The sequence below is a fragment of the Cygnus atratus genome, chromosome 23 (assembly GCF_013377495.2).
Source record: "Cygnus atratus isolate AKBS03 ecotype Queensland, Australia chromosome 23, CAtr_DNAZoo_HiC_assembly, whole genome shotgun sequence".
In the NCBI taxonomy this organism is placed as follows: Eukaryota; Metazoa; Chordata; class Aves; order Anseriformes; family Anatidae; genus Cygnus; species Cygnus atratus.
In genome coordinates this window covers 7133804-7160570 of record NC_066384.1, presented here as the reverse complement: position 1 = coordinate 7160570, position 26767 = coordinate 7133804, and the positions used below count along the sequence as shown (strand labels likewise).

General features: G+C 42.3%; 1 protein-coding gene and 1 non-coding gene across 2 annotated transcripts; both read right to left on the bottom strand.

Moving 5' to 3' along the window:
* Nucleotides 1-167: 167 nt before the first annotated feature.
* On the bottom strand, nt 168-25787 carry PPP1R8 (protein phosphatase 1 regulatory subunit 8). Its single transcript, XM_035565049.2, has 7 exons — nt 25626-25787; nt 12555-12615; nt 7160-7313; nt 6316-6536; nt 5540-5684; nt 4324-4388; nt 168-3687 (listed from the first exon to the last, which is right to left on the bottom strand). Exons 1-7 carry the CDS (start codon nt 25688-25690, stop codon nt 3334-3336), a joined length of 1065 nt encoding a protein of 354 aa, XP_035420942.1. The 5' UTR covers nt 25691-25787; the 3' UTR covers nt 168-3333.
* On the bottom strand, nt 9246-9411 carry LOC118257328 (small Cajal body-specific RNA 1). Its single transcript, XR_004781520.1, has one exon. It is a non-coding gene; the product is annotated as a small Cajal body-specific RNA 1 (non-coding RNA).
* Nucleotides 25788-26767: the final 980 nt, after the last annotated feature.

Below are 26767 nucleotides of genomic sequence, written 5' to 3'. Positions count from 1 at the left end.
AATAGATAGCTTCTGGAAGATCATTACTAGCTCTTGGGATGGCTGCTGGGTGCTGCACTCTTGTTCTACTCTTCTCTCTCCTGGTTTTGAAATACAACCTTGTTACAATCAGACAAATGCTTCAGGGACAATGTTCCAGGAAAACACTCCCATTATTCTTTAGATCAATCATTTATTTAGCTGCAAACTCTTCTCCACTTCTTTATTTCCATCTCTGCAGACTGCATTACAGAGAGTGCTTTAGATTACCATACAAGTTTCCACCTTTTTAATACTCTTCCAGGAAATCAACTGCTAGCAACCCCAACACTTAAAAAGTCGGACCACAAATCTAATTGCTTAACCTACACCAACTATTTCTACCTGTGGTAGATCAGCAGATTTCTTAATTTCTGTGAAGATCCATTCTTCTGCTGTCAGACAAAAATGAAGACACAGCTGCTCCAGATGCTTAAATATTGCTGGATTGAGAAGAAATACCAATCTATAGCCTAAATGTTACTAAATTCATTACAGCTTATGAACCCCTCTCAATATTACATGGCAGGAACCACGGTTATCTTTAACAGAGTCCCAGTTTGCTGTTAATACAGCTCTCCCCTGAAAGTTGAGGATGAGCTGCAGAGACACAGTGACAAAGGATGGCACAAAGGCCAGAGGCAACAAGCCAGGCAATGAGAAGAGCTAAGCTAGACTCTGAAACATAACTTTTGCAGAGAGAGGATTCTGCTAGAACCAGATAAAACTCCGCTCAGAAAATGCCAACTTGTTTAAAACCCACTGTTAAGTGGTACTGTTGTGTGCAAAGTGCAATGCACTGCAGCACAAGGCAGCAAAGCAGCAGGTCACAAGCAATGAAGCTGCAGCAGTTTTAAGAGCTGCAGCCTGAGCCAGCTACTGAGACCTTCAGTGACAGTTGCATTTTGCAATGGCAGAAATCCTTTAACACGCCACAAGACAATGCACAGTGTCTACTGCAGAAGTGTAGATTGGGAACGAACACACTACACTCTCCAAACTGGCAAAATTTGCGTTTAATTTACAACATAGTAAAGGTTACAGGTAAAAAGCTCAACAGAAAGTGTGAAAAGGCCTATTACATATTACACAAGTGTACAAACTTCTGTACAAAGCCCCTGGATGTTATACTGTCTCCTCCTGTACTGGCCGGCTATGGCCTCTAAGCTCTGAAATAATGAGAGCTTGTAAAAACCCAGGGAGGAGAAGAGCTTTAAAAACCAATTTTCAGTAAAGCTTCCCTTTTCAAGAAAGTTCTTGCAAAGAGCCACTTGCAAAACAAACAAAAAACCCTACCAAAACCCAACAAACAAAAAAAAAAGAAAAAAGATGACCTGTTCAACTTTTACTTGCTCTAACTAGTCTTACCGTAAAGAGTTGCCTTCATAAAACTGACTGGCTGGAAAAAGAAAACTACATCCTGTAAAGAAGCAAAACTAAAAATTAAAGTGAGAAAGATTTTAAGAGAGTACGGAGTGTTTGAAAGAAGAACGTAACAGGACTGAGTCATTTTTAATAGCAACTATGCACAGAGTGGCATAACTATATCATGGAGAAGTTACTACATTCATTCATGTAATAGTTTGAGCTAGATATGAAGGCATGGAGAGGTACAAGCCAGTCTCTAAAGGCATCACTCTTGTGAACGGGGTAGCTACTAGCTCTTTTTTACCTCAATACCATGATAGAAGCAATCACTCTGCAGATGCAGAAGTTGCACTGATTTTGGAGCATCTGTTCAAAACAGGTCTAGTGCCCACAGCACAGCAGATGCACTATAAAACAGCACTGTTCCAGCAACCATCATATTTTCACAACTCTACATAGCCAGGTAGCTACAGTACTGTACACATTAATGAACAGCTGGATATACTACTGCCATTTTAGGGCACATTTCCTGGAGGATTCCCCCAAACAAAGGAATGTGACTATGTAGCTGAACTGCATTATGCAACGTAAAAAAAATGAAAATAAACCTAAGAAAGAAAGGGCTCTGGCCTTACCTTGTATAAAGTCATAGGGTCTGAATATGTTTGAATCAGATTTTGAAATCTGAAACTGCGGATTTGATGGGGTAAAGCAATAATCCAAATCACATTTCTCATTTTATTCAATGGGAGAAAATGATTAAATAGTCAAAAAAAAAAAAGTAATGCCATGAAACCAACTTGTGTGCTTCCTTTATTCAAGGTGAGGCAGACCCTCTACTAGGAATTTATATTCTAGCTTTAGGTAGCACTTGATTCCTACCCACTGTTACTAGCAGCCAAAAACCAAAATAGCGTGTAGATTGCAGTTTTAGTTGTTACACATATGAATCCTCTGACACTGCTGATGGCTGCTCATTTGCATGTGTGCCTTGTCACATCTCATATACGCTAAGCTCACAAGTTCCGTTTGTAAATAAAAGCAAAATTATTTAAATTAAAAGGGCCACCAAGTTTAAAAAAAGTGTCTTCCTCTGTGTTAACTCCACCTTAAGTTATCACTACTTTGTCAACGATTATTTGTACGCTGTAGATAGTGTCTATCCAACAGTCAAATGTATCTAGACTTGCCATGCTTGTATGCTGCCATTAGTACCAACACGAGCTCGGATCCATCCATGCGTGTACCCCTTTATCCAACTACACGGCACTCTGTTGTGCAATACTGGACTCCACAACTTAGGAAGTCCATCTATTCCTTGTCTATCTCAACTCCAGGTACTCATCAACTCATAGGATGTTGTAGTGTCTTAGGTGGAAATTAAAACAAGCTGCAGCCAAACTAGGAAAAAAAAAAGAATGCCCCACATTGGTAGGGTTTTGAAAAGGTAAAAATAAAAGCTGGCCTGTATTTTGCAAGTTTTAGAACTCAGACCAGTGGGATTTCTGAAAGGCCTGGCCCCACAAACATTTACTTCTGATACAGCTGACCTGCTATGAGCAAGTCCAGCAGGAACAACATTACTCATAGTAAGCACGACACCTAAATACACGCATTTGTAGGGTCATGCCATAAATGATAATTAAATTGTGTGATTCTGCCCCTTCAACTTATGGATCAAAATTCAGAGTAAGAGACCTCAGGGGACAGAGGCTAAGAAAAGGCTGCCAGATATTTTGGTTCAAAGGGAGATGGTAGCTATATTGTTTTGTTGTTGGTTTTTTTAACAGATATAAAAATGTTTGAAGACAGATCTTTAAAGAATTATTTCACTTCTCCAATCTCCATATTACATCTGGTTAGGACATTAAAATTTCAAAAGGACAATACTACACATAAACAGTTTGTGGAGTTCATAACTCCCACCCTCCCTCAACAAAACCTAACTCAGATCAGTAGGGAAGGGGTTGGCTTCTTGCCCGGCCATGCCTCCTTTGCATATTTCTTCTTCTTGGGTTCATTCACAGCTTCAGGATTAAAGACAGCAGGATTTGGAGCTGGGTTCATGTTAACGGTTGAGGGTACAACAGGAGTCAAGTCCACATCTGGGGCAAGATTGGGGTAGGGCATTGGCAGACCACCAATGAGTGCTGTCCCATGGACGCCATGTGACTGGGAACCCGCCTCATTGTGAGTTGGAGGTAAGCCACCATATAATCCTCCACTGTAGGGAAAGTTTTGCATACGCCGTGATGCAGAATCATCTGTGGTCAGTGAGCCTGGATTGTCCAGTCGCTTTTTCTGTAGAAGAAAGTATTTAAAGAATTATTCAAAATATACGAAACAAGCAAGCTACGTAAACTGGATGCCAATGCCATTTTCCTCCCAAAACGCACCTCGACTAGCCACTTATAAAGAGATTAAAGAAATGAGTGGAAGTTTGCATATCTTCCTAGAGTATTCAAATTAAATATTGTACTGGCAACATACTCATCTTGGGGGAAATCTTAACCCTGCTAGTTCTAGTAAACAACCTTATGAAATCTTTATCATTTATACTGTTCAAACAAATAATCTCTCATTTTTACTTTTCGTTTTCCATACTTCCCACAATTTTAACTGATGCCTAGAACTACCATACTGAATTTCTGGAAAGTGGTTCTTTTTGGGAGGAAAAAAAATGCCATTGATCCCATGTGTTAAAGAAGGGAGCTAAAGATGGACTTTAAGGAAAGTGGTCAAATTGTTTTTATATACATATATATATATATATACATATATATATACACATATATTTATTTATTTAAATTTGCAATACTTCTCCTTAACAATAAAATACTTCCCACGGTAGGACATTATGTTTCTAAGGTGTAATCCACATGTTGAGTTCATCAGTGTAATAATGGATCAAATAGAGAGTTGGAAGTTACTATGTACCTTAACAGGGACTACTGCTGTCTGTACCATGTTCCTGAAACGCCCAACAGAAGGGTCCACATCCTCTGTAAAGGCAAGAACAGTGCAGCTTTCAGTAACAACACAGAAAAAGATAAAACATATGTCAAGTAAAGCAGCCTATATGAAGAATTGGTACATGGACCTTCTCTTCTAAAAGCCAGCACTCTAGTAGCCCTCAGTAAACACAAGTATGCTTATACAAAAAGAGGAGCTAAGTGCATGGGTGGGGACACCTAGTGGCTTTGTCTCAAGGTGGGTTCACCAGTTATTCTATTAAGGAAAAGCTTCCACTCAAGGAAAATGTAGAAGTGCTCTGGGGAACGGGGATGGACAGTCTATTTACACTGTTCAGACAGAATGGAGTTCTGGGCTAAAAGCCGCTGCTGTACAAGGCACTATGCATGCTCAAAGGCACAAGAGCTAGCCCTGCAAGACCTTGGGAGACGTCGAAGATGGAGTCAGAAGAATTCTGAATCTTTCAACAAACTCTGAAAATCAAACACCAGGATGTTCTGAGACCTAAAGTGCATAATTTGATGAAACAAAATGGTTATTCTGTGTGGTATGCCCTTCCAAATGAAAGTAACTTCAAACTGTATGTTAAGACTTATTAAACTGCACTTAATAGGAATATTAGCCATATGAATTATCATTAATAGGAATTGCATTAATATAAAACAGCTAAGGAAGAAAAACAACTACTGAGGAATTGGATACATCTTCAGAAGCATTCTTTTGGATTAGATACGCAGACAAGCAGCAAAAAATGCTCAGCTTGAGTCAGATACTGAATTCATTAGGCAACATGAAGGGAAAGCGTTAAGGGCCATGTTAAAAAACAACTATAAATTCAGTTCTGATTTAGATTCTAGAGAAGGCAAATAATTTAAAACATCTCATGGGTCCAAAAGGATGAAAGTTTTCCAACGTCTGATTAAAAACTGAACAATGAAGCTGAGTGTGGTATCTGTATCCTGCAAAAAATCATGCAGAGATTTTACAGGGAGATGAAAAAGGTAGAAGTCACAGACTTAAGTAGGACGTGACTGCTTCTCTGAAATAGCAGAATATTCTCAAATATTCACTGTCAAATTTTTTTTCTCCTCATCTGTATACAGCCATGAGGAATCTTTATGTGAACACGGGAAAGAGGGCCTTTATAGTCATGAACTAGAGAGTAAAGCCAACTACTTACCTGGATTGATGATTTCATCATCATCACTGAACGTCACTCTGGAATTCTTCCGTTTTCTCTTTGGTCTCTGAATATCCAAGTTTCCTTCCTCTATGGTTAGCGTGGAAATTCTTTTGTTGTGGGCTGTATTAAACTCTGTCAGGTTCTAATAAAAAAAATTGAAGAAACAGTTTAAGTGCCTAGTGTATGAAGTCTGTGTTAATCACTGGTTGTACCCACGGTAGGTTCAACTTTAGACCGCTAGGAAGAAAAAGTGTTTCAGTGCTGGAACAGATTGCCCAGAGAGGTTGTGGAATTTTGTCTGTGAAGATATTCAAAACCCAACTGAGCATGGTCTTCAGCAACCTGCTCTAGCTGACTCTGCCTGAACAGAGGATTTGGACCAGATCCTCTGAATATCATGCAAACTGCTTTTCCACTCCACTGGCTAACTGTAGGAAACAGGGCTGCATTCACTGTTATTTGGCAATGGGGAACAGTGTGGGAAATCACCCCTGACCTAGGGCAATGCTAACTGGAGAGAGACAAGAGAGCTCTCTGCATCCTTTTGTGAAAAGATAATTGGAATAGTAGGATTAGGGCACTGATTCTGAGAAGCAGCATGAAGACAGGCTTATTGTGGTAGAACGAGATGATTTGTGTATAGTCTGAGGGGTCTTCTGCCAGCAGATATCTTCAAGAACAAGAAATTAAGAACCTGAACCAAGCAAACAAGTAGGGAATGCCATTTGTTTAGACGGATATGCCATCTTGGTACAACGTAACATCATACTCACATCAAGTTCTGTCTCCTCTTCTGGCAGGCCCAGCAAACCCTTGAGCTCTTCATCTTCACCGCCCATTTTCTCATCTCCTTTAACTGCTGATGGCAGTGTCTGAGGCTTCTCTCGCAGAGTATATGCCCGTGTAGAAGCACCAAATGAAACTGTGGAGTCAATGGGTATCTGCTGGGGTTTGTGAGCTTCCAAACGGATATGACCCAAGAATGTGCCATGTGCTGAGAAGAACATCAGAATGGAAAAGTCTGTAAGTCATCTGCTTGAGCTCACAGTATTCAAGTTTATGACTCGAGATGTTCAGAAGCTGTACATGATTGCCATGAAATACAAGTCACTGAAATACTGCTGAAAACATTAGTTATTACATACGTTTTACCTGATGTCTCACAAACTAAGATAACTCACATCAGCCCATAGAAAATCATGAAAATAAACATCATTCAGTTTCTGGATTCTTGCAGGTCTCAATGTACCACGACTGGAATCATTCTCTCAGTATGTCAGGTTTTAGTTCTTGGGAAACTGCCCTCAGAACAGAAAGCTTCATTATAATTGCGAAATGAAGCTCAAGTCACTTTCTTCCTCTCTCTTGAAAGGAAGACTCCTCCTAAGAGTCTAGAAATACTGTTTTCAACACCACGTGAAGCACAGGTAAGTTGACTGGAGCATGCATTCTGTTGCTCCTAACCATTGCCAATCTTTCACTAGGATGCTAATTTAGATTACCGCCATCTAGCCACACAGTGTAAACAACAGTAACAAAGAAAAGGAGTGTCTTGTTCAAAGATGTTTAAGCACTGAAACATAGTACTTCTGTCTGGTTATATGTCATGTTACTTACTGCTGTTTAGATCTATGAGGAAAACCCTCTTGAGATGTTTGTGATAGACCAAGGCAGCATGGACCCGAGAGCAAGACTGGTGGTCAATGGTAAAATCACACAGATCAGGATTTCTCCCAAAGAGATAGTATTTCTTCTCATCAATTATGAGTTTCTGAGGTAGAATATCAAACAGAAGAACATATTAGACTCCTATAATCTTTTGGACCTTCCTGAAAAAGTTCAAGACCATGAATAAAGAGAGCAAATTCAAAGAAAAACATCAACACCTGATCAATATTTCAGTTTTGCCTCACACTGTTCAATATGGAAACTCGCATCTTCTCTTTTAAAAATTGAAGCAGCTGAATATGGAAGATACCCAGTTATTCCCTTTAACAGCTAATGTAAGACAGTCTGGAAGGAAGTATGAGTGTCTCACTACAGAAGGTTCTCTCTCACATCCACTCCCAGCGATTTTTATGCGTCACTTGAGGCAGATGATCTCGGGCCTCGATGAAGCCAGGAATCTATGCTAAATGATCTCTAGTCCAATATAGAACATCAAAATTATAAAATTTCAAAACAGAAATGGTCATATAGATTTAAGACCTGTATTATAAAGATGTAAAACTAAAGATGTTCTGCCATATGAATCCATACTAGCCTATTCAAGCAAACTATTAATTTTATGCCTTTCTTCTTAAAATTCATCCTAGTTCTAATTCTTCTTCAAGCAAGATTTTGCATACTGTAATATCAGTTATGTAAAACACTTAAGAAAACCAAAGGAACATGTTGACACTGTCCTATGGTGTGTACAGCGTATTCCTACTAACATTCTTTACTAAAAGGAACTCCTTAAACCTAAATGCTGAAGAACCTAAGCAGTGCAGTCATCTTCCTCACTGCATTGCAAGAGCTTAATTTGACCTGTGATGCTTCCAGCTGCACAAGTCAAAAGCTGGCAATCTGTTAGATATTTGTTAACGGATGGTTTCTCCTGCTTTTTTGAAATATTTACCAAAGCCCACACAATGTTTCAACAGCCTGATCAAGACATTAAACAGTACCAGTCCCAGGAAAGGCTCCTGAGGGACACCGCTCGTCACCAGCCTCCACCTGAGGAGCCACTGACCACCACTCCCTGAGTGCGACCTTCAGGCCAACTCCTTGTGCACCGAATGGTCCATCCATCAAATCCATCTCTCTCCAACTTGGAGATCAGGATATCATGTGGGACCATGTCAAAGGCCTTATAGAAGTCCAGGTAGATGACATTGGTCAGTCTTCCCTTGTCAACTGATGCAGTCACTCCATCACACAAGGCCACCAGATTGCTCAGGCATGATTTACCCTTGGTGAAGCCATGCTGGCTGTCTCGGATCACCTCTTCGTGTTGCATGTGCCTTGACATTGCTTCCAGGAGGATCTTTTCCATGACCTTGCCAGGCACAGAGGTGGTGCTTACTGGTCTGTAATTCCCTGGGTCCTCTTTTATTCCCTTTTTAAAAATGGGAGCAATGTTTCCCTTTTTCCAGTCACCAGGGAGTTCGCCTGACTGCCAGGACTTTTCAAATATCATGGAGAGAGACTTGGCAACTACATCAGCCAGTTCCTTCAAGACCCTGGGATGCATGGCATCAGGGCCCAGAGACTTGTACTTGTTTAGTTTCATCAGGTGGTCTTGGACCCGCTCTTCGCTTACAGTGGGTGGGACTTTGCTCCCCCAGCCTCCATCTACGGGTTCAGGGGAACAAAAGACTTGGGAAACCTGACTGGCAGTGAAGACTGAGGCAAAGAAGTTGTTGAGTACCTCAGCCTTCTCCATGTCTGTTCCTACCAGTTCTCCCTTCTCGTCCATCAGAAGGGGGAAACTCTCCTTGGCCTTTCTTTTCTGAGCAATGTACCTATAGAATCCCTTCCTGTTTTTCTTTGCATCCCTTGCCAAGCTCGGTTCCATCTGTGGAACTTACACTCATTAAAACGGTATTTCAAGAGATTTTGCAAAGATTGAAACAAATTCATAAATTTGAAATGTTGCAACAAATCACCAACAGCAAAAATCATTTTATTGCCTTTACTTCAGTATAACATTTCTAACAATTTTTGTGCCTCTGAGCTATAACCCAGTGTCATCCTTTATACACTGAGCTTAAACACTTCATGGTTTGTTTTAATGTTGCACTTTTCAGACCCAGCAATCACAAAGTATACCTCAGACCTCTATACAAGACCTGGGATACAGATGGCTCGGTTAGTATCAAGTGCACAATAATCCGCAAAGATTTAAGGATGTTCTTAGTTGGTTACTACTGCCTACCATGAAAGACAAAGAACAGTAAAACTATTTACCACACATCCCAAACCAAAACCAGAAATAGATGTATCAGATCCAAATTATGCTCATCTGTTGAAGAGTTCCCACACATGTACACAGTACATTATATAGCTGCTGACTTAAGTTCTCAATTATGGTGATTACAAGAGACAATGTACAAGGCCACCAAACAACCATAGGAGCAAGCAAGCATGGTACATGAAACAGTCTGCTAGGACTTCCACAACTGAGCCAGCTTTTCTCATCCTCACTTTAGCAGACAGTGCTAGAGGAAGCCAGGTACACACACAGGTGCCTGTACCCAGTCAGCACTTGCTATGGCACTCACCACATGGCACACACTGTGTGGCAGTCAAACTGTACTGCACTGAGATGCTTTGACACTGATAACCGACCGCAGATGCTCAGGAGACAAAATACAAGCTCTACAGTCATTCCTTATCTCTGTGCTATCGCATTTCCCACTGAACCTCAGAGTACTTGGATAGCAGACTAGCAACAGCTGCTAACACTACGCTTTGGAATGGCAAAAAAAACTCCTTTAGGTTATCAAGAGAGTTGATGGCAGGACAAAGGAATTTGGATGTTTGTTGTATCACTTTTTTTTTTTTTTTTTTTTCCCAATACAGAAGGAGATGCCAGGCTTACAAAGCCAACTTGCGCCTTCTGTAGATCCAAAAGCTTTGGTCAGCACAGCCTAACTACCCATCCTCAGATTCTGAGGACACCAGGACTGCCATTTTATCAACACTGAATTTGTTTGTCCATTGTCAAAAGCAATGATACATGCTCAGCATCCATATAGCGTTCTGTTGCCATTTTTCATTCCCAACCAGGTCTCCCATGGTAGCCTTTATGGATTAAATTAGCAGAGAGCTCCATATAAACTCTTTCATCCTAAAGCTCTCCATTCTCCAAGATCCAAAAGAAGCATGATAAGAAAAAGCCGGTCTCATAGAGTAAGTCTCAAAGGTGGAAGGCTGCATTATGTTTGGCCACCTGCCACATGCCAGAAAAAAAAACACAAAACAAACAAAAAAACTAGGCTTTGCTCACTGTATCTCATTACATGGCCTGAAAGAAAAAGTGGAAAACCTTATGCCAAATACAACCCTTACCCCAGATGCTACCGGTAGGATGGCAGTGGGAAGGCTGAGCTGAGAAGCAGCCTTAATACAGCTCTCTGACTTCTAAAAATGTTTCTGAACATGTAACAGTACCACGAGAAGCCGAAGACACAGGCCGTGGTTTGAAAACAAAAAATGCAATGGGGTTGAAAACTATAGTGCCTAGGAAGAGCTGGAGTGGGATAGCTACAATGCAGACCAATTAGGTGGTAGAAGCCAACTCAATCATGCCTTGTATGATCTAATGAAGTACTGTGAAGATGTGATAAACGTGTTAGTATCTAGCTGGGCAGCCTGCTCTAAGGAACCTGCTTTGGCAGGGGGGTTGGACCCAATGATCTCTCGAGGTCCCTTCCAACCCCTACAATTCTGTGATTCTGCTTTCAAACTAAGGCTGAGCAAAGATCTCTCATAGGTCAAGGCTAGCTTTGCCAATTGTCTGTGTCTTCAAATTTGTACTAGGAGTACTCTCTCAAAACAATCTGTAAAACCAGCAGTTATGGACTATTTCACTATAAATAATTATTTTACTGGTTTCTGGCCTGGGAAAATACAAGGTTATTTGCAAGATCTCCACTTTCTTTCCTTTGCAGAGCATATTATGTTCTCTTAATCAAATTTTAAAGAGGAAATCTCTCTGCTAGACACTACAAGGAACACTTGTTACCTTCCAATGCTCCTGTGGTAGCATACGGCACAAACCAGGAAAGACAGAAAGTCCACAGAATCATAGAATGGCTTGTGTTGGAAGGGACCTTAAAGATCATCTTAGTTCCAAGCCCCCTGCCATAGGCAGGGACGCCACCCACTAGATCAGGTTGTCCAAGGCCCCATCCAACCCAGCCTAGAACACCTCCAGGGATGGGGTTGCTCAAGTCCTTCTTCATCTAACATTGAAGCTCTTAATTTTCCAAACTTCTGTTCATAAGAGTTGACTCAACTTTGTAAGCTTCTGTAGTCCAGAAACTTTTGTCTTTTTCAGTCAATTGAAGGTTAGAAGTCTCTTGATGACTACAATAGGCTCACTGGCTTGCATCCTCTGTCACCAAAGGTATAAGCCTCCCTCACCTTGTTTTAATTTATTACTTTTGATTGAAAGATCTCCTTTGGAAAAATCTGAATGTCAATCAGTACAACACCAATAATATGACTCAACAGAGTGAGCTAAGACAACACGAAATAGAGGAGAAAGATTCCTTTGCAGTAATAAAAATAGTTCACATCTGTGTTAATCACAACACCATAGATCTAGAGCATGGGATGAAGATCATGCTGTATTTCATGCTATAGGACAGGGCAACGATCTTGTAAAATATGGGATGTCCAGTTAACCTTACTGTAAAACAACATAAAAACTGAACTGACCAGATGAGTACCTCAAACAAGCAGCATAACACGAATTTTTATTCTTAGTCTTTTCTATTTGAGATCTCTTTCCCCATGTTATTTGAGTTCCTGCTCCTGAAATTCCTAAGACAATGTGCCTTCTGGCTCCAGTCTGACACTACCTATACAAGTATGTTGTAGGAAACAAAATGGCAACTTTAGTCCATAATTAAGTTTGGAAGCAATAAGGCTCTGCCAACTACTGACTTCCCTCACAAACGTTTTATTTTTTCCTCTCTCACTAGGACAGGGTTAGTATTCCGGGATCAAATTGTCATTGTTTGAAAGCTGAACACTGCAGTTTTGTATCCCTTCAAACACTGCATCTAATAGGAAGATAACTGATAAAAGCACTGCATAGGTAGAGAGAGTACAGGCAAAGGAAAACACTTTCACTTCATTCAGAAGTTTCAGAACATAACAGTGATTTGAAAATAATGAACATCAGAGAGAAGGGAAATACTTCTAAGTGTGGAAAACATTGGAAAATTTTCTACTGTTAGTGCCTACGTATATGATACACTGAACTCACACTGAACTCATACAACATCTACTTTCATACCTCAATGAGTTTGTCTCCTTTGACTACATCCAGATGTAAGCCAGGTGGAGGTTTTCCTGCCCTGGAAAACAAAAAAAAGTTAAATATGGCATCAAAATATTTGGTAAAAGGTTTATCAGTATTAGAGCTAATACTGTATTAGATCTACTGACTAAACAAAAGGAAGCAGATTTATTTTGGGAAAAATATGAAACTACCAAAGATTGTCTTTTTCCTCCCTGCAGATTCCTTCTGACTACAAACAAACCATGTATTTTTACAATATGATTTAAACTAATAGAACATGAAGCATTTCAAGCTTTACTTCTCCAGCCAAAAAATAGCTAATTTACAAAATTAACAGAGCACCTCCCAACAGGAAGGCCCCAACAACTAGAGAAGAGGACAGAATGTACCTGTCCACTTAAGGGCCTGCTCAAGGGCTCCATTTTCTCATGTTACCTTCAAAGCAGTAGATCCTTTAGCAGTGGAGAGGAGCAGAAACTTCTACCATGCTCACCTCTTGAAATGGTAATGACCAAAAGCCTAAAGGGGGCTTCATGCGTATTAGTAACAATATAGAAAAATGTTGGCCAATGGCTGGTGTTCTTCCACGCTCATCCTATAATCAACCTTTCCTACCAACACAGGTAGCATGGAAGAGACCACAGCATTAGACGGCAAAGGGACACTTATCCTACAACTGTACAGCCTTTCTCCACCAAATTCTCAACCACAAACAGCTAAGTTCCCCCATCCCTCTTGCTCTATCCCTCCTCACCCCGGGAAGCAGATTCTCCAGTCAGCTTTATTTCCACCTGGGCAAAGGGAGCACAGAGGCACACAGGACTCGGCAATGCACAGCAAAGCAATGCCAACACATATCTGAACACACAAGGATTAGCAGCATCAGAAACACGCTTGGCGTTCCATGGTCGCAACATGACATGCCCGTGGTATCGGTATGCTGCCCTTCACAACACAAGATCTTTGGGCTGCTCAGAGCAGATGATCTTTTTCTGCTCAAACCTTTAAGAATCTGTATTTGTAGTACTGCTTTACTGGTAATATCACTGCTGCTTGTCTCTGTGGCTGCATTAGGCTTTCTACGGAATAGCGGTGACCCAGTTCTCAGCTGCATTGCTGCCCTTCAGAAGAACCACAGAGATCACATTCCCATTTACTGCTTTCTGACTGCACGCAAGCCAAGAGAATGGTGACAATGGGCAGTGACATTCTCAACATGGTTGCGGAAGAAAGGTCACCTGTAAGTTGTTTGAAGAGGTTAAATATAGATGTTTCCACTCCTGGGGCGTTTTGAAGGTCTATTCTGTGTCCTCAGGTCAGTTGGTTACTATACACATGCTCTCCTAGATAACTCACTATAAGAACACAGTCCTCTATTATTCCTACTTCATTTCTTTCTCAAGTATTGCACAAGTATTTTTCATTCTTGCTTCAAATCCATTACACCAGCCTGCTTAGATCTCTCCCTGGCCCTTCCTGAAAATGCCAGTTGGACTTTCACAAGTTTTCGTACCAAAATAAGATGTCAAAGATGGACATAGCTGGCACTTTTTTATTCTTTTGGATGAAAAACAAACGGCAGCACGGAAAAGCGTAGAATCGTAGAATATCTGAGTTGAAAGGGACCCACAAGGATCACCGAGACCAACTCTTGAGTCCCCAAAGGACCACCCAAAAAATCAGACCATGTGTTTGAGTGTTGGCAAAACGCTTCTTGAGCTCTGGCAGGCTCAGTGCCATGACCACTTCCCTGAGGAGCCTGTTCCAGTGCTTGATCACCCTCCCAGTGAAGAACCTTTACCTGATATCCAGCCTGAACCACCCCTGTCACAGCTTCAAGCTGTTCCCTGGGTCCTATCGCTGGTCACCAGAGAGCAACGCCTGCCCCTCCGCTCCTCTTCGTGAGGAAGCTGTAAGACCACGGTGAGGTCTCCCCTCAGTCTCCTCTTCACCAGGCTGAACAATCCAAGTGACTGCAACTGCTCCTCGTATGTCTTCCCCTCTAGACTCTTTACCATCTTTGTTGCCCTAAGCAGACAAATCAAGGTTCCAAGGGCAGTCTGCTAAAATGGTGACTATCTCCTAGGAATGGGATTCTGGCAGTGTGGGGAAACACCAGCAAGTACAAATGCCCCCAGTGAAGCTACGCTATGTGGATGATTAGTTTTACAAAGACTGAATCTGCCAAGCACTCAAATACAGCTAGGGGACCATCTCCTCTTAAATATTCCTCTAGGACCACATAGCCAGGCAACGCGCGCTCTCTCTCTGTGCTGCTCTAAGGTCTCAGCTCTCATTTTTCATTGTAAGACAGGTTTCATTCACAGATTTACTCCTCAGGTCCGCTTCTCAGCATCTCTTCTTTTTGCCCTCCAGCACTGGCAAACTTGTTTTTCTCCATTCCACTGAAATTGCCAAGTTCTAGTTACTCTGCAACATAACTTCCCTTGATAATTTTTGCAAGGCCTGCCTTACTTGGACGATAGAAAAGCTGCCACACCTCCTTTAAAAATCAGTAAGCCTTCCAGCAAATTATCTCTACAAGCAAGTCCCCTTACTCAGTCTTGCCTCTGCTTCCCCCTCTTCAGAGAGCTCTTCCTGGTTCCTCAAGGGTCTGCATGTCTTAAAAAAAAGATTTTAGCAACATCCTCAACCTATCTGTAGCATCACAAAAATGTTGCTATTTTAAATCTGCTTTTACCTTCACCTTTATTTTTGAACACATAAAAAAAGCCTAGCAGCAGCAGAGGAAGATGTTGCCCTCAGCTGTGAATTATGACGCTTTAGAAATTTATCCATTCTCTGGTTTCTTATGGACTGAGAATCTTTTGCAGACAGTAAACTCCCCTCTCTACCTATTCCTATAAAAGACTGAACAGAGTAAGGCTGTAAACACCAATTAGCATACTATCAAATCAAACTCACAGGAATCACTTCTGGTAAGAAAAGCCCTTTAGAAAAGACTAAATCAATGTCACTCTAAGGTTGCTGAAGTTTGATTCCTGTAAAAGCCTTAATGAAAAAAAAAGTTCTATGTTCTAAACTGTAATTAATCGCAGTCACTGAGTACCAGTATTAACAGCTCTACCTGGAAGTATCAACAACCCTCATATGCTCTGCCCTGTCAGACCCCAATCTCATGCATCAAGGAGGTAAAACACTGAAAAGAAACCACTTGCAAAAATCTACTGGAAGAAAGTTTATTAGAAAGTTGGTACTGTGCTGATTAGAAGAGAACAGTTTTCCCTCTCTTATTTTCAATACAAAAACGTTCTCTTTCTCCTACTGACTGATGTGTTAAAATATCCATTAAATTGTTCTTCCTACACTGTTATGAAGGATGGAGAAGTTACTTGAGGTCTACAGAATCTTATCTCCATAGATCAGGTATGGGCAGCCTGGCTTAGCACTGCTATGAGACAAGTGATCTCACTTCACAAGTTGGCTCCATCGGAAGTGCTTGCGTTTGACAGAGAATAGGTTGTTCTGCACCTTCCTGATCACGTATCACAATCCCCACCGCCTGAGCACCTTCTGCCCTCTACAGGCCAGCATCCTGCATGTGACCTTAAAATCAGACCTGCAAATGGACTGTTACTGACCATTCATTTAATATATTGAACTGAAGCAAAATATACTTAGACCGGATCTTCCAAGGCTGACTTGGAAGAAGAGGAGCCTTCCACCGAATTAGCACAGATGATTGGAAAGGAGAATATGACAGTATCATTAAATTAATCGTCTTGATCAGAGCTAAGAGGACACCCTACACTAGAATTTTTCTTCACTGAAAATGAGTACAAGGAACTCAAGTAAGTGTCAATAAAGGAGAATTTATAGCAATTTGTAAAAAGGAGTAATGAAATGCAAAACCCAGATATTTACCCAAGTATTCTAAGAGACTCCAAGTATCATTCTTCTACACTTAAGAGTTCAACAATCTATTGCTTAAACTACCCTCAGCTCTCAGATAAATTAAGGCATCAACCAATGATACTGATTTTAAAACATATTTCAGGGGCCATGTGGAAACTACAAACAGTAAATTCAAATTCTGACTGGGAAATAGGTAGAAAACGTGTTACAAAAAGGATCTGGCAGACACAGGAATTGATTAACAGTCCGACCACAACAGTCATCTAATCTGTACTCCAATATTCAACAGTATTTTCATTTGGAGATATGTGACCATACATGGGCCATGACAATTCTTCCAATGCCAGGGAAGCATTTTTCTTGTTTTAAAGAAGGGTAGATCTTGCTTTGAATTACACATATTCTGCTCCTTTCAGCATCTGTAATAATGCCAAGACAACAACCGCCATGCTGAAGGAGCATCTTTGTTTGGGAGAATACAGTCAAGCACTGAAGTGGCTTCTGTTCTACTTAGATGAGCTGAGCATCATGAGAAGGAGTTATGAATGTGGCATGTTGAAAAAACTGATACTTACCAGCCAAATCATTTGACTTCCTGCAAGAGAGAGTGCATGTATTCATGGACTGTGATAAACGAGCAGAGAAATGAGACTAAAAATGTCACCAACAGACAATGAAACAAAAGTACATGCTATTCACTACCTGTAGAATAGATGGGGAGTTACAAAACGGACTTCACACTCAAAATATTCCCAAATGGATTAATGGATTATTTTTTTTATATATATTTTTTTTCCAACGCTGCAAGGTGAACTTTCCTTAAAATGATTCTCTTCAAAAATACATAAAAGATGTGTATTACTTACACAGTAGTCCAAAAATACTATATTCAGGTTCCTTTAGACCACTTCTCTGTAAAACAAGAGTGCTATCAAGAGCGCAGTGCTGTTTCTGTATGATAAACATTAAGAACTCTCTCTCTTGCATTCCTATGGAATTGTATTGGGCAGACCAAAGTGACACAGAGTACAGAACCTTTTGCAAAAGAAAACCACCTCCAGTAACCAATATGGGATGCCTCACACAGCAATACTTTCCTGGTTTCCAACAGTTGCCAACTCAAGGACTTCCGTGGTTGCTGTCTATACACACAGGTATCCACATAAATTGCTCTGTGAACCCCTGTAAACTTAACGCATTCACAGAATCTTACGCAAATGGTTTCACAGATCACCTACAAAGAGTTAAAGCACCATCTCCACTTCTTGGCCACAAATCTGCTACTAATTTCATCTTACAACCCCTGGTTATTCTGAAAAGGACAGCAAATACTTGTCTTCTACAGATTTTCTGTACACTATTCAAGACATCCAACATACCCTTCAGTTGTTCCTTTTCCAGACCACAGAGAAGCCTCAGCTAGCCATCTGTAGTACAGCTTCCTATATCTTTGAGATAATACTTAAAAATAACACTTAAGAGAAAGAATTCACATTCTTGAATTTTGAAGAGGTAAGTAATATCTCACAGTGTACCAGAATTATTGGAGACAACTAAGATGATGTCAACAAGGGTATTGGTGTAGTAGACCATCATTTTTAAAAAGCTTTTGACAAAATTATCAAATGGTCTTACGAAAATTAAGCTGTGACAGGGAAAAGATACAGTAATCCACAAGGGAATGTAAATGATCAAGAGTCAGGGCTCTGTGATGTTTTTAGGCAGTCTAGAAAAAAGGGAGCCAACGAACAAATTAGAAAAATCACTTACGAAAACCACTACGTAAGAAACTCAAATTGTACTACAATACTGCAAATAAATCCTGTGATACAGAACAACTGCTTCAGAAGACATTCTGGGGGGAAAGAGTAGGAAGAAAGAGTACTCTTGAGTGCTTATACATGCAACAGAGGAAGACCACCTCAACCACGCATATGCAACTATGAGCTCCAAATTCCTTATTGCCACTCTGGAAAGATCTGGAGCCATCATGACTTTGTTCAGAAAGAATCAGAAGAACACTCCTCAACAGCTGACAAAAAACAAAAGACATCACAAGGTATAAACTACAGAAATAAAACATTTTCCAATCTTGAAAGCTCTTGTTACCCTGTAGAGAAGGGCACAGAACGATAACCAGGTATTCTTGCACAAGGGGAAAAAAATAAATGGGAGTACCTCTCTTTAGGAAAAAAAAAAGCAACACACAGGCAAGTATTTATTCCCTTAGTCCTCTTAATGAGTGCTACAAAGCTAGCATATTTATTATTTCTTGAAACACAGGAAACAAGGAGACTTGGATTTGAAAACAAGGAGAGCACCTTTTTTAAACATTTGCACGGTTTGTGGAAAGCACTGTCACTTGATGTTGCGGAGTTAAACTGTAAGATAACAAAGGAAAATTAGAACATTTGTGAAGATTAGGTCTGGTGTTAGTTGTTAAACATGACCATCCAGACACAGCATTCAGCTCACAAAATCCCTTAACTTCTGATAGCCAAAAGCCAATAGTGTAGTCAAGAGGTCAGAATACACATGGCTTGTGCATAAGTTATTGGTCACTATCGTAATGGGAAGCCACCTTGGCTGACGCTTTTAATTAGTACTACCACTCTTAAGCTCTTTCCTACGGAAAGAAATCAGAATAAAGAAAGATCCCCCTCTTATCAAAACACAGGCTGATGTTGGTGATCTTGTGTATCAGCAATGGAAATAAGTCATATGCCTTTCTCAAAGCTCAGCATACACACCACAGATGTCGAGACCAAGCTAGCACTGTAACTTGGTTAGGTGACTTAATACAAAGAGGTATTATAATAAAGTTAAGGCCAATATATTTGGGGTAATTATTTTAGCTCTCACAGGATGGTTTCTCCCAACTTGGATGAAGAGGGTTGCCAAAAGAGCTGACCAGTAATTCTGATCCAACCTCATTCTGTCTGGAAGAAATATAACGGTTAGGGCATTTCAACTTTCAATAATACAGGTTGATAAGAAACGTTTACGGTTTCCTCTATTTTTAGGAGCATTAAAATGATTCTTGCCAAACTTCCAGTTGTAAGAAATACAGTTAAAAAAACCTTACACTTCAAACTTGATGACCTTTCCTATGTGTGTAGAAAGAAGGGATGTCATCCAAAGGGACCTGGACAAGCTTGAGACGTGGGCCCACGTGAACCACATGAGGTCCTGGGCAACCTGATCTGGTGGGTGGCATCCCTGCCCATGGCAGGGGGATTGGCACTAGGTGATCTTTAAGGTCCCTTCCAACCCAAGCCATTCTATGATTCAAAGCATTTGCCCAACTTCACCTTGGCACCGTATTTGCTTGTTACAATGCACAATTCCATGCAGTCCAAGATTTTACTGGTTCACTCTGGTTCCCTTGGTTACTTACTCAGAAATAAAGTCTCTATGGAACACAGTGAAATTTGGAAATCATACACAGAATTTAATTCCTGAGAGCAAAGCCATAAATATTCTATTAGTGAGAACTAAAGGTCTGATGACAGAAAGCTGGGAGGAGTAGTTGATACCCCAGAGGGCTGTGCTGCATTCAGAGGGACCTTGACAGGCTGGAGGGTTGGGCCAAGAGAAACCTCCTGAGGTTCAACGAGGGCAAGTGCAGGGCCCTGCACGTAGGGAGGAATAACCCCAAGCACCAGTACAGGCTGGGGGCTGACCTGCTGGAGAGCAGCTCTGCAGAGAAGGACCTGGAGTCCTGGTGGCCAGCAGGCTGACCATGAGCCAGCAACGTGCCCTTGTGGCCAAGAAGGCCAACGGTATCCTGGGCTGCATTTGGAAGAGAGTTGCCAGCAGGCCAAGGGAGGGGATCCTCCCCTCTGCTCAGCCCTACTGAGGCCACACGCGGAGCACTGTGCCCAGTTCTGGGCTCCCCAGTACCAGAGGGACATAGAGCTACTGGAGCGAGTCCAGAGGAGGGCTGTGGAGATGACGAGAGAACTGGAGCACCTGTCGAACGAGGACAGGCTGGGAGAGCTGGGCCTGTTTAGCCTGGAAAAGAGGAGACTGAGGGGAGGGCTCATCAGTGTGTATAAATATCTGAGGGGAGGGAGTCGAGAGGATGGAGCCAGTCTCCTTTCAGTCATGCCCAGCGACAGGACGAGAGGCACAAACTGAAGCCCAGGAGGTTCCGGCTCAATATGAGGGGGCATTTCTTTACTGGGAGGGTGACAGAGCACTGGGACAGGTTGCCCAGAGAGGCTGTGGAGTCTCCTTCTCCGGAGATAATCAAAACCCGCCTGGATGCCATCCTTCACAAGGTGCTCTCGGTGATCCTGCTCTGCTGGGGGGTTGGACCAGGTGATCTCCAGAGGTCCCTTCCAAGCTCAGCCATTCTGTGATACTGTTTCATGGCATCAAAAATTCAATTTGAACTGCACTGAATTAAACAGAAAAATGAACATTAAGTAGCGAGCAACAATTGAACAATTATTTGATAAAACTATACCTACATTTTCTGAGTGAGAACAAGTATGTTGAAGGATAATTTCCCTGTAGCAATGAAGAAAAGAAAGGACCTAAAAAATCAGCAAGGCCAGCCACTGCTCTGGCAGGCCATCTTGCTGTAACCACAAGAGGGGCAGGCGCTGAGCTCTGCTCTCTGGGGACAGCGACAGGACCCGAGGGAACGGCATGGAGCTGGGACAGGGGAGGGTCAGCCTGGATATCAGGAAAGGGCTCTTCACCGAGAGTGTGACTGAGCACTGGCGCAAGCTCCGCAGGGACATGGTCATGGCACTGAGCCTGCCGTGAGTTCAAGGAGCATTTGGACAATGCTCTGAGATAGGGTTTGATTTTTGGGCGGTCCTGCGTTGGACCAGGAGCGAGACTCAATCTTGCTGGGTCCCTTCCACCTCAAGATATTCTGTGATTCCACCGTCCACCCTACGCTTCTATATTTTGTCTTATTTTTATTGTTCTCATGTTCAAATTACACCAAATTATACCAAAGGACTGGATAGTACTCTGACATCTTTATGTTGACTACGCTTGTCACCAATTTTTCTGTATTAGAAACTAAACAATGTTTTTCTTCAGTTTCTTCACCTCATGCTCTAGAGGCGCTGGTCTCTGCGTTATGCCAGGATGAGTCCGTGAGGGATTTGTATAGATGATCTCTGCCCTTGATGGCAAACCATCTATTGCAGAACCATACAGTAATGGAAAAAGTAGGTATGGACAGTCAAGAAGATGAAGACAAGCCTAGCTGAGCTTAACCCTGGAAGGGGCAACAAAAAATGAAACATTTCAGAAAAAGCGGACAAAGCCACTAATGCTTTGGGATATGATGCTAGCTAAGAAATGCCAAATAATGGAATAGAAGTCAAACAAATGAGCTGACAGTAACTCTTCAACAATGCTAGGGTTCAGCGTTGACATACCAGCAGGGTTACAACACCTATATCCAGCTGAAACCGAGCAGCTTCACTGAAGCAAGTCCTATCCAGCCTAAAGAGAAATTGTGAGTTTTAGCTGTTAAGGACATAGACAGGACAACTTTAATCTTATTGTGTTAATTTAAAATCAGGTCAATTATTTAGGTTTCTAAATGTGGACTCTGAAGCCTAATTTAGCCAATTCCTAAAATGTTGGCCTAGGTGACTACCATGCACACCGTCACGCCCAACTTCAAGGACAAGGTAGAATTTCCAGAACTCTAGAGCACGCCCTCTCCAGAGATCTGTGTAAAATGATGGCCAAGAACACCGTTCTTTCCTCAGAGAACTGAAGAGATGCCACTGTGACTTTTAAAACATTATTTTAAATGTATGTACATTCCAGAACAGGCCTGACGCCCCAACTACTGGTTTGTCCAGACAGAGTAAGGAGAGATTCCTGATCCCAAATGCAGGTTAAACCAGGACAAAAGGAGAGATGGACAATAACTATTTAACTCATGATACTCACCTAAAAAGCGGGCCCAGATCATTTGTATCTGATATAAACTACTGTTACTCGTTAAAACTACCTCAGAAGGTATGCTAGTGTGTTAATAAAGCTAGGATATGTAACTGTTTTATAAGGACATTTTTTAATCTCATGATATGACTAAATTTAATCCACAAAAAGCATTATCAACATCTTTACAACAACTCTATTCCAATTTTAAAACCTGTAGTCCATGTCTTTACTAATGCATATGGAAGAATTACAGTACATGCATAAGCAAGTACTTATGTAAGGAAATACTATTAAGACAGCATTCATTATTTTTAATCTGTCTTAAGCTAGTTCTGTTGTTGGAAAAAAAACAACTAGTTGGAAATAATACTTTAAAAAAACGTAAGAAAGAATAAGTATGTTATGAACTATGAAGAAGTAACCCATACCAGCATGAGAACTAATTCAAAGTCCAACCTTAAAGCCAATAAAACCTTTCAGTCTTTTCTGGAAACTGGACACTAAAACATTATCCATGTGAGGGGAGAACAGATACAGCAATGGGAGCAGACCTCAAAAGCAAGGCCAACAACTTAAAGACAAGCAAAAAACTATTTCTAATCATGTTTAAGATATATTTCTCATATGATGGGTGTTCACAGTCCCCATGGCAGCTCCACTGCCAATAGACAGGTAAAGACTATGATTTTGATTTTAATGTAAGTTAATTAGATTGAAAAGAACTCACTGCAGAAGAAGCTGCTCCTCACCACGAAGATCCCCTGTAACTCGATGGTTATCTCTCTCTCTGCTAAGATCTATGCTGCTACCTAGACAAAAGATTTTTCAATGCTCATGCAGCATATGTATACACTGAGATTTTCTGGAAGTCAGAGCTTCAAATAATGATACCACTGCTCCAAGCCTGCTACTGCAAGCTATTTTCACTCTAGAGAATCCTAGCTATGAAAGACCCAACACTTATTCAATGTCATATCTGTGTGCTCTTCGGTTTGCCCTGGAGGAAATAACTTCCAAATTGTGAGAATCTGTAATGCAGTAGATGCCAGGGGAAGTCACATAAAGCTTTAACAATAAATATATTATACTCTTTTTCCAGAAAAGAAAAATAAACCGTAAGTAAATAAATTGAACAAGCTAGGAGAGCTCCTCCCTCCTAGTGGATGAGACAGTAGAATACCACTAGCCATGACTGCCTAATATTTTCCATTTTGAGTTGCCTGTACTTTCAGCAGAAAACAAATGCACTCGTATTGGTAGCTATCTGTATTGCTTTCCTGCTCCAGATTATTATTATTTTTAGGTTTATGAAACAAACTACCTGTTTCAAAACAAGTGTTAAGCAAAATTTTAAGTTTTCTGTCCACAAAAAGGAATCTTTCATTGACGTTGTCACACCTTTGCATGACAATTTGAGTAAGATCAAACTGTATCAGGTATGCCTTTTAGTATCCTTGTGTAAACATACAGCTTGTACTAACTCAGTACCTAAAATATTACAATTTGCACATGTACAATAGAGGTGTAAGAAAAATAAAGAGCTCCCTTAGAATGCACAAGGTGAGCGTCCACATAGGAGCTTTGGTTTACCTGCAAAGTACTTTAGGAAATTATGGTAAAAGAACATACAGATTGCAAAAAAATTATCACCAAAAAGCTTGGAATTGTCAGAAAGAAACAGGCCCCAGTACCTGAACATGACCTTTCTTCTGGGTGTGAAAACTCCAGCTTGGATCATATTCCTGACTCCCATCTCACTGCTTTAATCCTCAGTGCAATAGATTGTGCTTCAAAAACAAGTAAGGTCAGCACCAGCACAACGAATAAAGCTGTCTGTCTGTAAGACCCTGTCCTGTTTGTAGCGGAAGTCAGAAAGTATGTAGCTGAAGAGGCCCTCACAGTTATAGTCTATACAGTCCTACCCTCCAGATGGTATTTATTTAGGAATTCTTCTGCAATAGCTTGCAAGTGACTGAAACTAGGCATTTAGCAAGCTATACTGTTCCAGCTGTTCAATCTGTGGCTTTTAGAGGCAGAAATTGTTCAGATTTACCACCAAATATAATCCAAGTTGTGAACACTATTGTATAAAAATGCTAAGAAAAAAAACCAACAAAACTATGATGTTTCAAATTTCAGGTTGAATATCCAGAACATACTGAGTATTTTTTTGGTTTTATCTAACTCTATCACATCACTATTTTACAGCCATCTTGCCTCATACAGATACTTGATATTGTATGCATTCTGCATACTTTTTATTTAAGATTTAAATTGTTGTACTAACTGCTGAAGCAGGCACTTACAGAACATGTAAAAATATGAAAGCACATTCACTAAGCATCCATGTATTAAGCACTACCATCAAGCACCAAAAAGCAGGAGACCTGCAGTAAAATCCAGATGACTATGCAATTAAAGACTGCAATCATGAACATGCATATGCGGCTAGCTCATACAAATATGTAAGCCCTTGAGTTTTCAGCTTTAATGTTGTGTCATTTTCTATGCGACTTAAACTAAACCTGCACACATCCCCTGAACAACCAGTGATGTGGCACCCGAAGGAGATGGCACAGCAGAGACCTGTTATTAGCCATCCATCCAGAAGTGCTAAGCAAAACAGGGCCCCAGACAACCTCACCTAAGGCCCTGTTTTCAACAGAAGGCCGGGCCATATGATTTCCAGAGGTCCCTTCCAACGGAGCCTTTCCTACGATTCTAAAATCAGCAAAATTCACGTTCTTAAGGCTGCGTCTGCAGCTCATCGCTTTGCCCTGACTTCTTAACGCAACGCAACAACAACAAAAAAAAAGAAAAAAGAAAAAAGAAAAAAAAAAAACAGGCTTATTTCAAGCTGACAGATTTTTCGTGCTGCATACATCCCATACACCGCGAATGCCGTCCGAGCCCCGGGGAGGAGGCACAGCACCTCCACAGCGCTCCCCGCGCACCGCCCCAGCGCCAAGCAGGTGAGGGCCGCTGACGGACGCACCCGCGGAGCTGCCCTGCCGGGACCGCTGACAGGCCCGGCGCGGCCACCGCTGCTCCGCGACCGCCTCTGCGGAACGAGGGAGCCCGGGCCCGGGCCGGCGGCCCCATCCCCACGCCCGTCAGCCGCCGCCGCCGGCCCGCGGCCCGGCCCGCCCCTGGCTCCCCACGCACGCCCGTGCCAGCCCCGGCCGCGGTGCCGGTACCCCGGCCCTGCCCGGCAGCCGCTCTGCGCCACGGCCCCGCGGCGAGGAGCGGCCCCGGCCCGCTCACCAGCTGGGGCACTCGAAGAGCGAGAGGCCGCCGCCGCCGCCGGCCGAATTCGCGTTCGCCGCCATTTTGCGTCTGCCCCATTCAGGCGGGCGGAGGCAGGCTGGGAAGCGGGAGGACCGGCGCGGGACGCGGGCCCAGCGTGCCCCGCGCGGCGCCGCCGCAGCCCCCGGGGGCGGGGCCCCGAGCGGAGCCGGGAGCCGGGCCCCGCCGCCCCGTGTGGGAGCCGGGGGAGAGGGCTGGGGGCCGGCGGCCGAGGGACAGCCTGGGTTAAACGGCTCCGTAACGGGGCTCCAAAACCTCACTTTAACGCGTGCTGCTCGCTTTTTAGCGAACGGCAGACAGAGGACAGAGCAGGTGGCAGCTCGCACTCGCCACGCACTGTGTTACCATTCCAAATAACGGGACTTCGAGGGAGGAAAAGCAGGCTGCTCTGAAGCAGCAAGGAGCCACAACTCCCACAAGAGCTGCTCCTAAAAGGGTCAAGCACCCAGAGCCCTACAGGAATAGCAGCTGCTCCCACAAATAAGCTCATCCCTTCCCCGGCTCTCCGTGCAGCGCAAGCCACCCGTGAGCCTGCCACGCGTGGCACCAAGCTGCCCCTGCTGCAGCAGAGATGCACTTCTCACTGCAACGTCTCACGCTTATGACCATCACTCAAGATTCCTGTTCAAAGTAGTTCCTGCAGCAGCTACACAGCTAAGCTCCACAAAGCAAGGAGGCCAAAGGAGTCAAGCAACTGCAGCAACCCTAAGTCCAGCAAGCTGGACTGGTGTTCTCAGTTCCCACTGCCTGAAATTGGCTGGAAATAAGGCACCCAGGCTCACTTTAAAGCAGGGGGGGGGTAAGCTCTTTCATTTCTTACAGAGGTGTAAGATCCAAAGGAATCTCCCCTTACAGCAGACAATGCGAGAAGCAGCAGGATCTATTTTAAATAAGGAGCAGAGCAACATACAGTCAGTTTCCTTGCTCTCAAGTAAGATTTTACAGTACAGCTTCAGGAAGGACTTCAAGTTCTACTGCTCTGCAAATAGTCAAGGTTTACCTGCAACAGATTCAATTTTATATCAGCTGGTGTGTTTTATGTGCATGTGAAAAAATCAGTGGTTTCAGCTGTTTCATTCTGAAGAATCAGGGACCACACA

What these genes read in the sequence shown, in the direction of transcription:
- PPP1R8 (XM_035565049.2), bottom strand. Translation starts at nt 25,690, where the DNA reads ATGGCGGCGAACGCGAATTCGGCCGGCGGCGGCGGCGGCCTCTCGCTC. An exon ending in AAGGAGACAAACTCATTGAG is followed by an intron (nt 7,314 to 12,554) that starts GTATGAAAGTAG and finishes ATTCTACCTCAG; the next exon opens with AAACTCATAATTGATGAGAA. An exon ending in CAGCAGTAGTCCCTGTTAAG is followed by an intron (nt 3,688 to 4,323) that starts GTACATAGTAAC and finishes TTTCTTCTACAG; the next exon opens with AAAAAGCGACTGGACAATCC.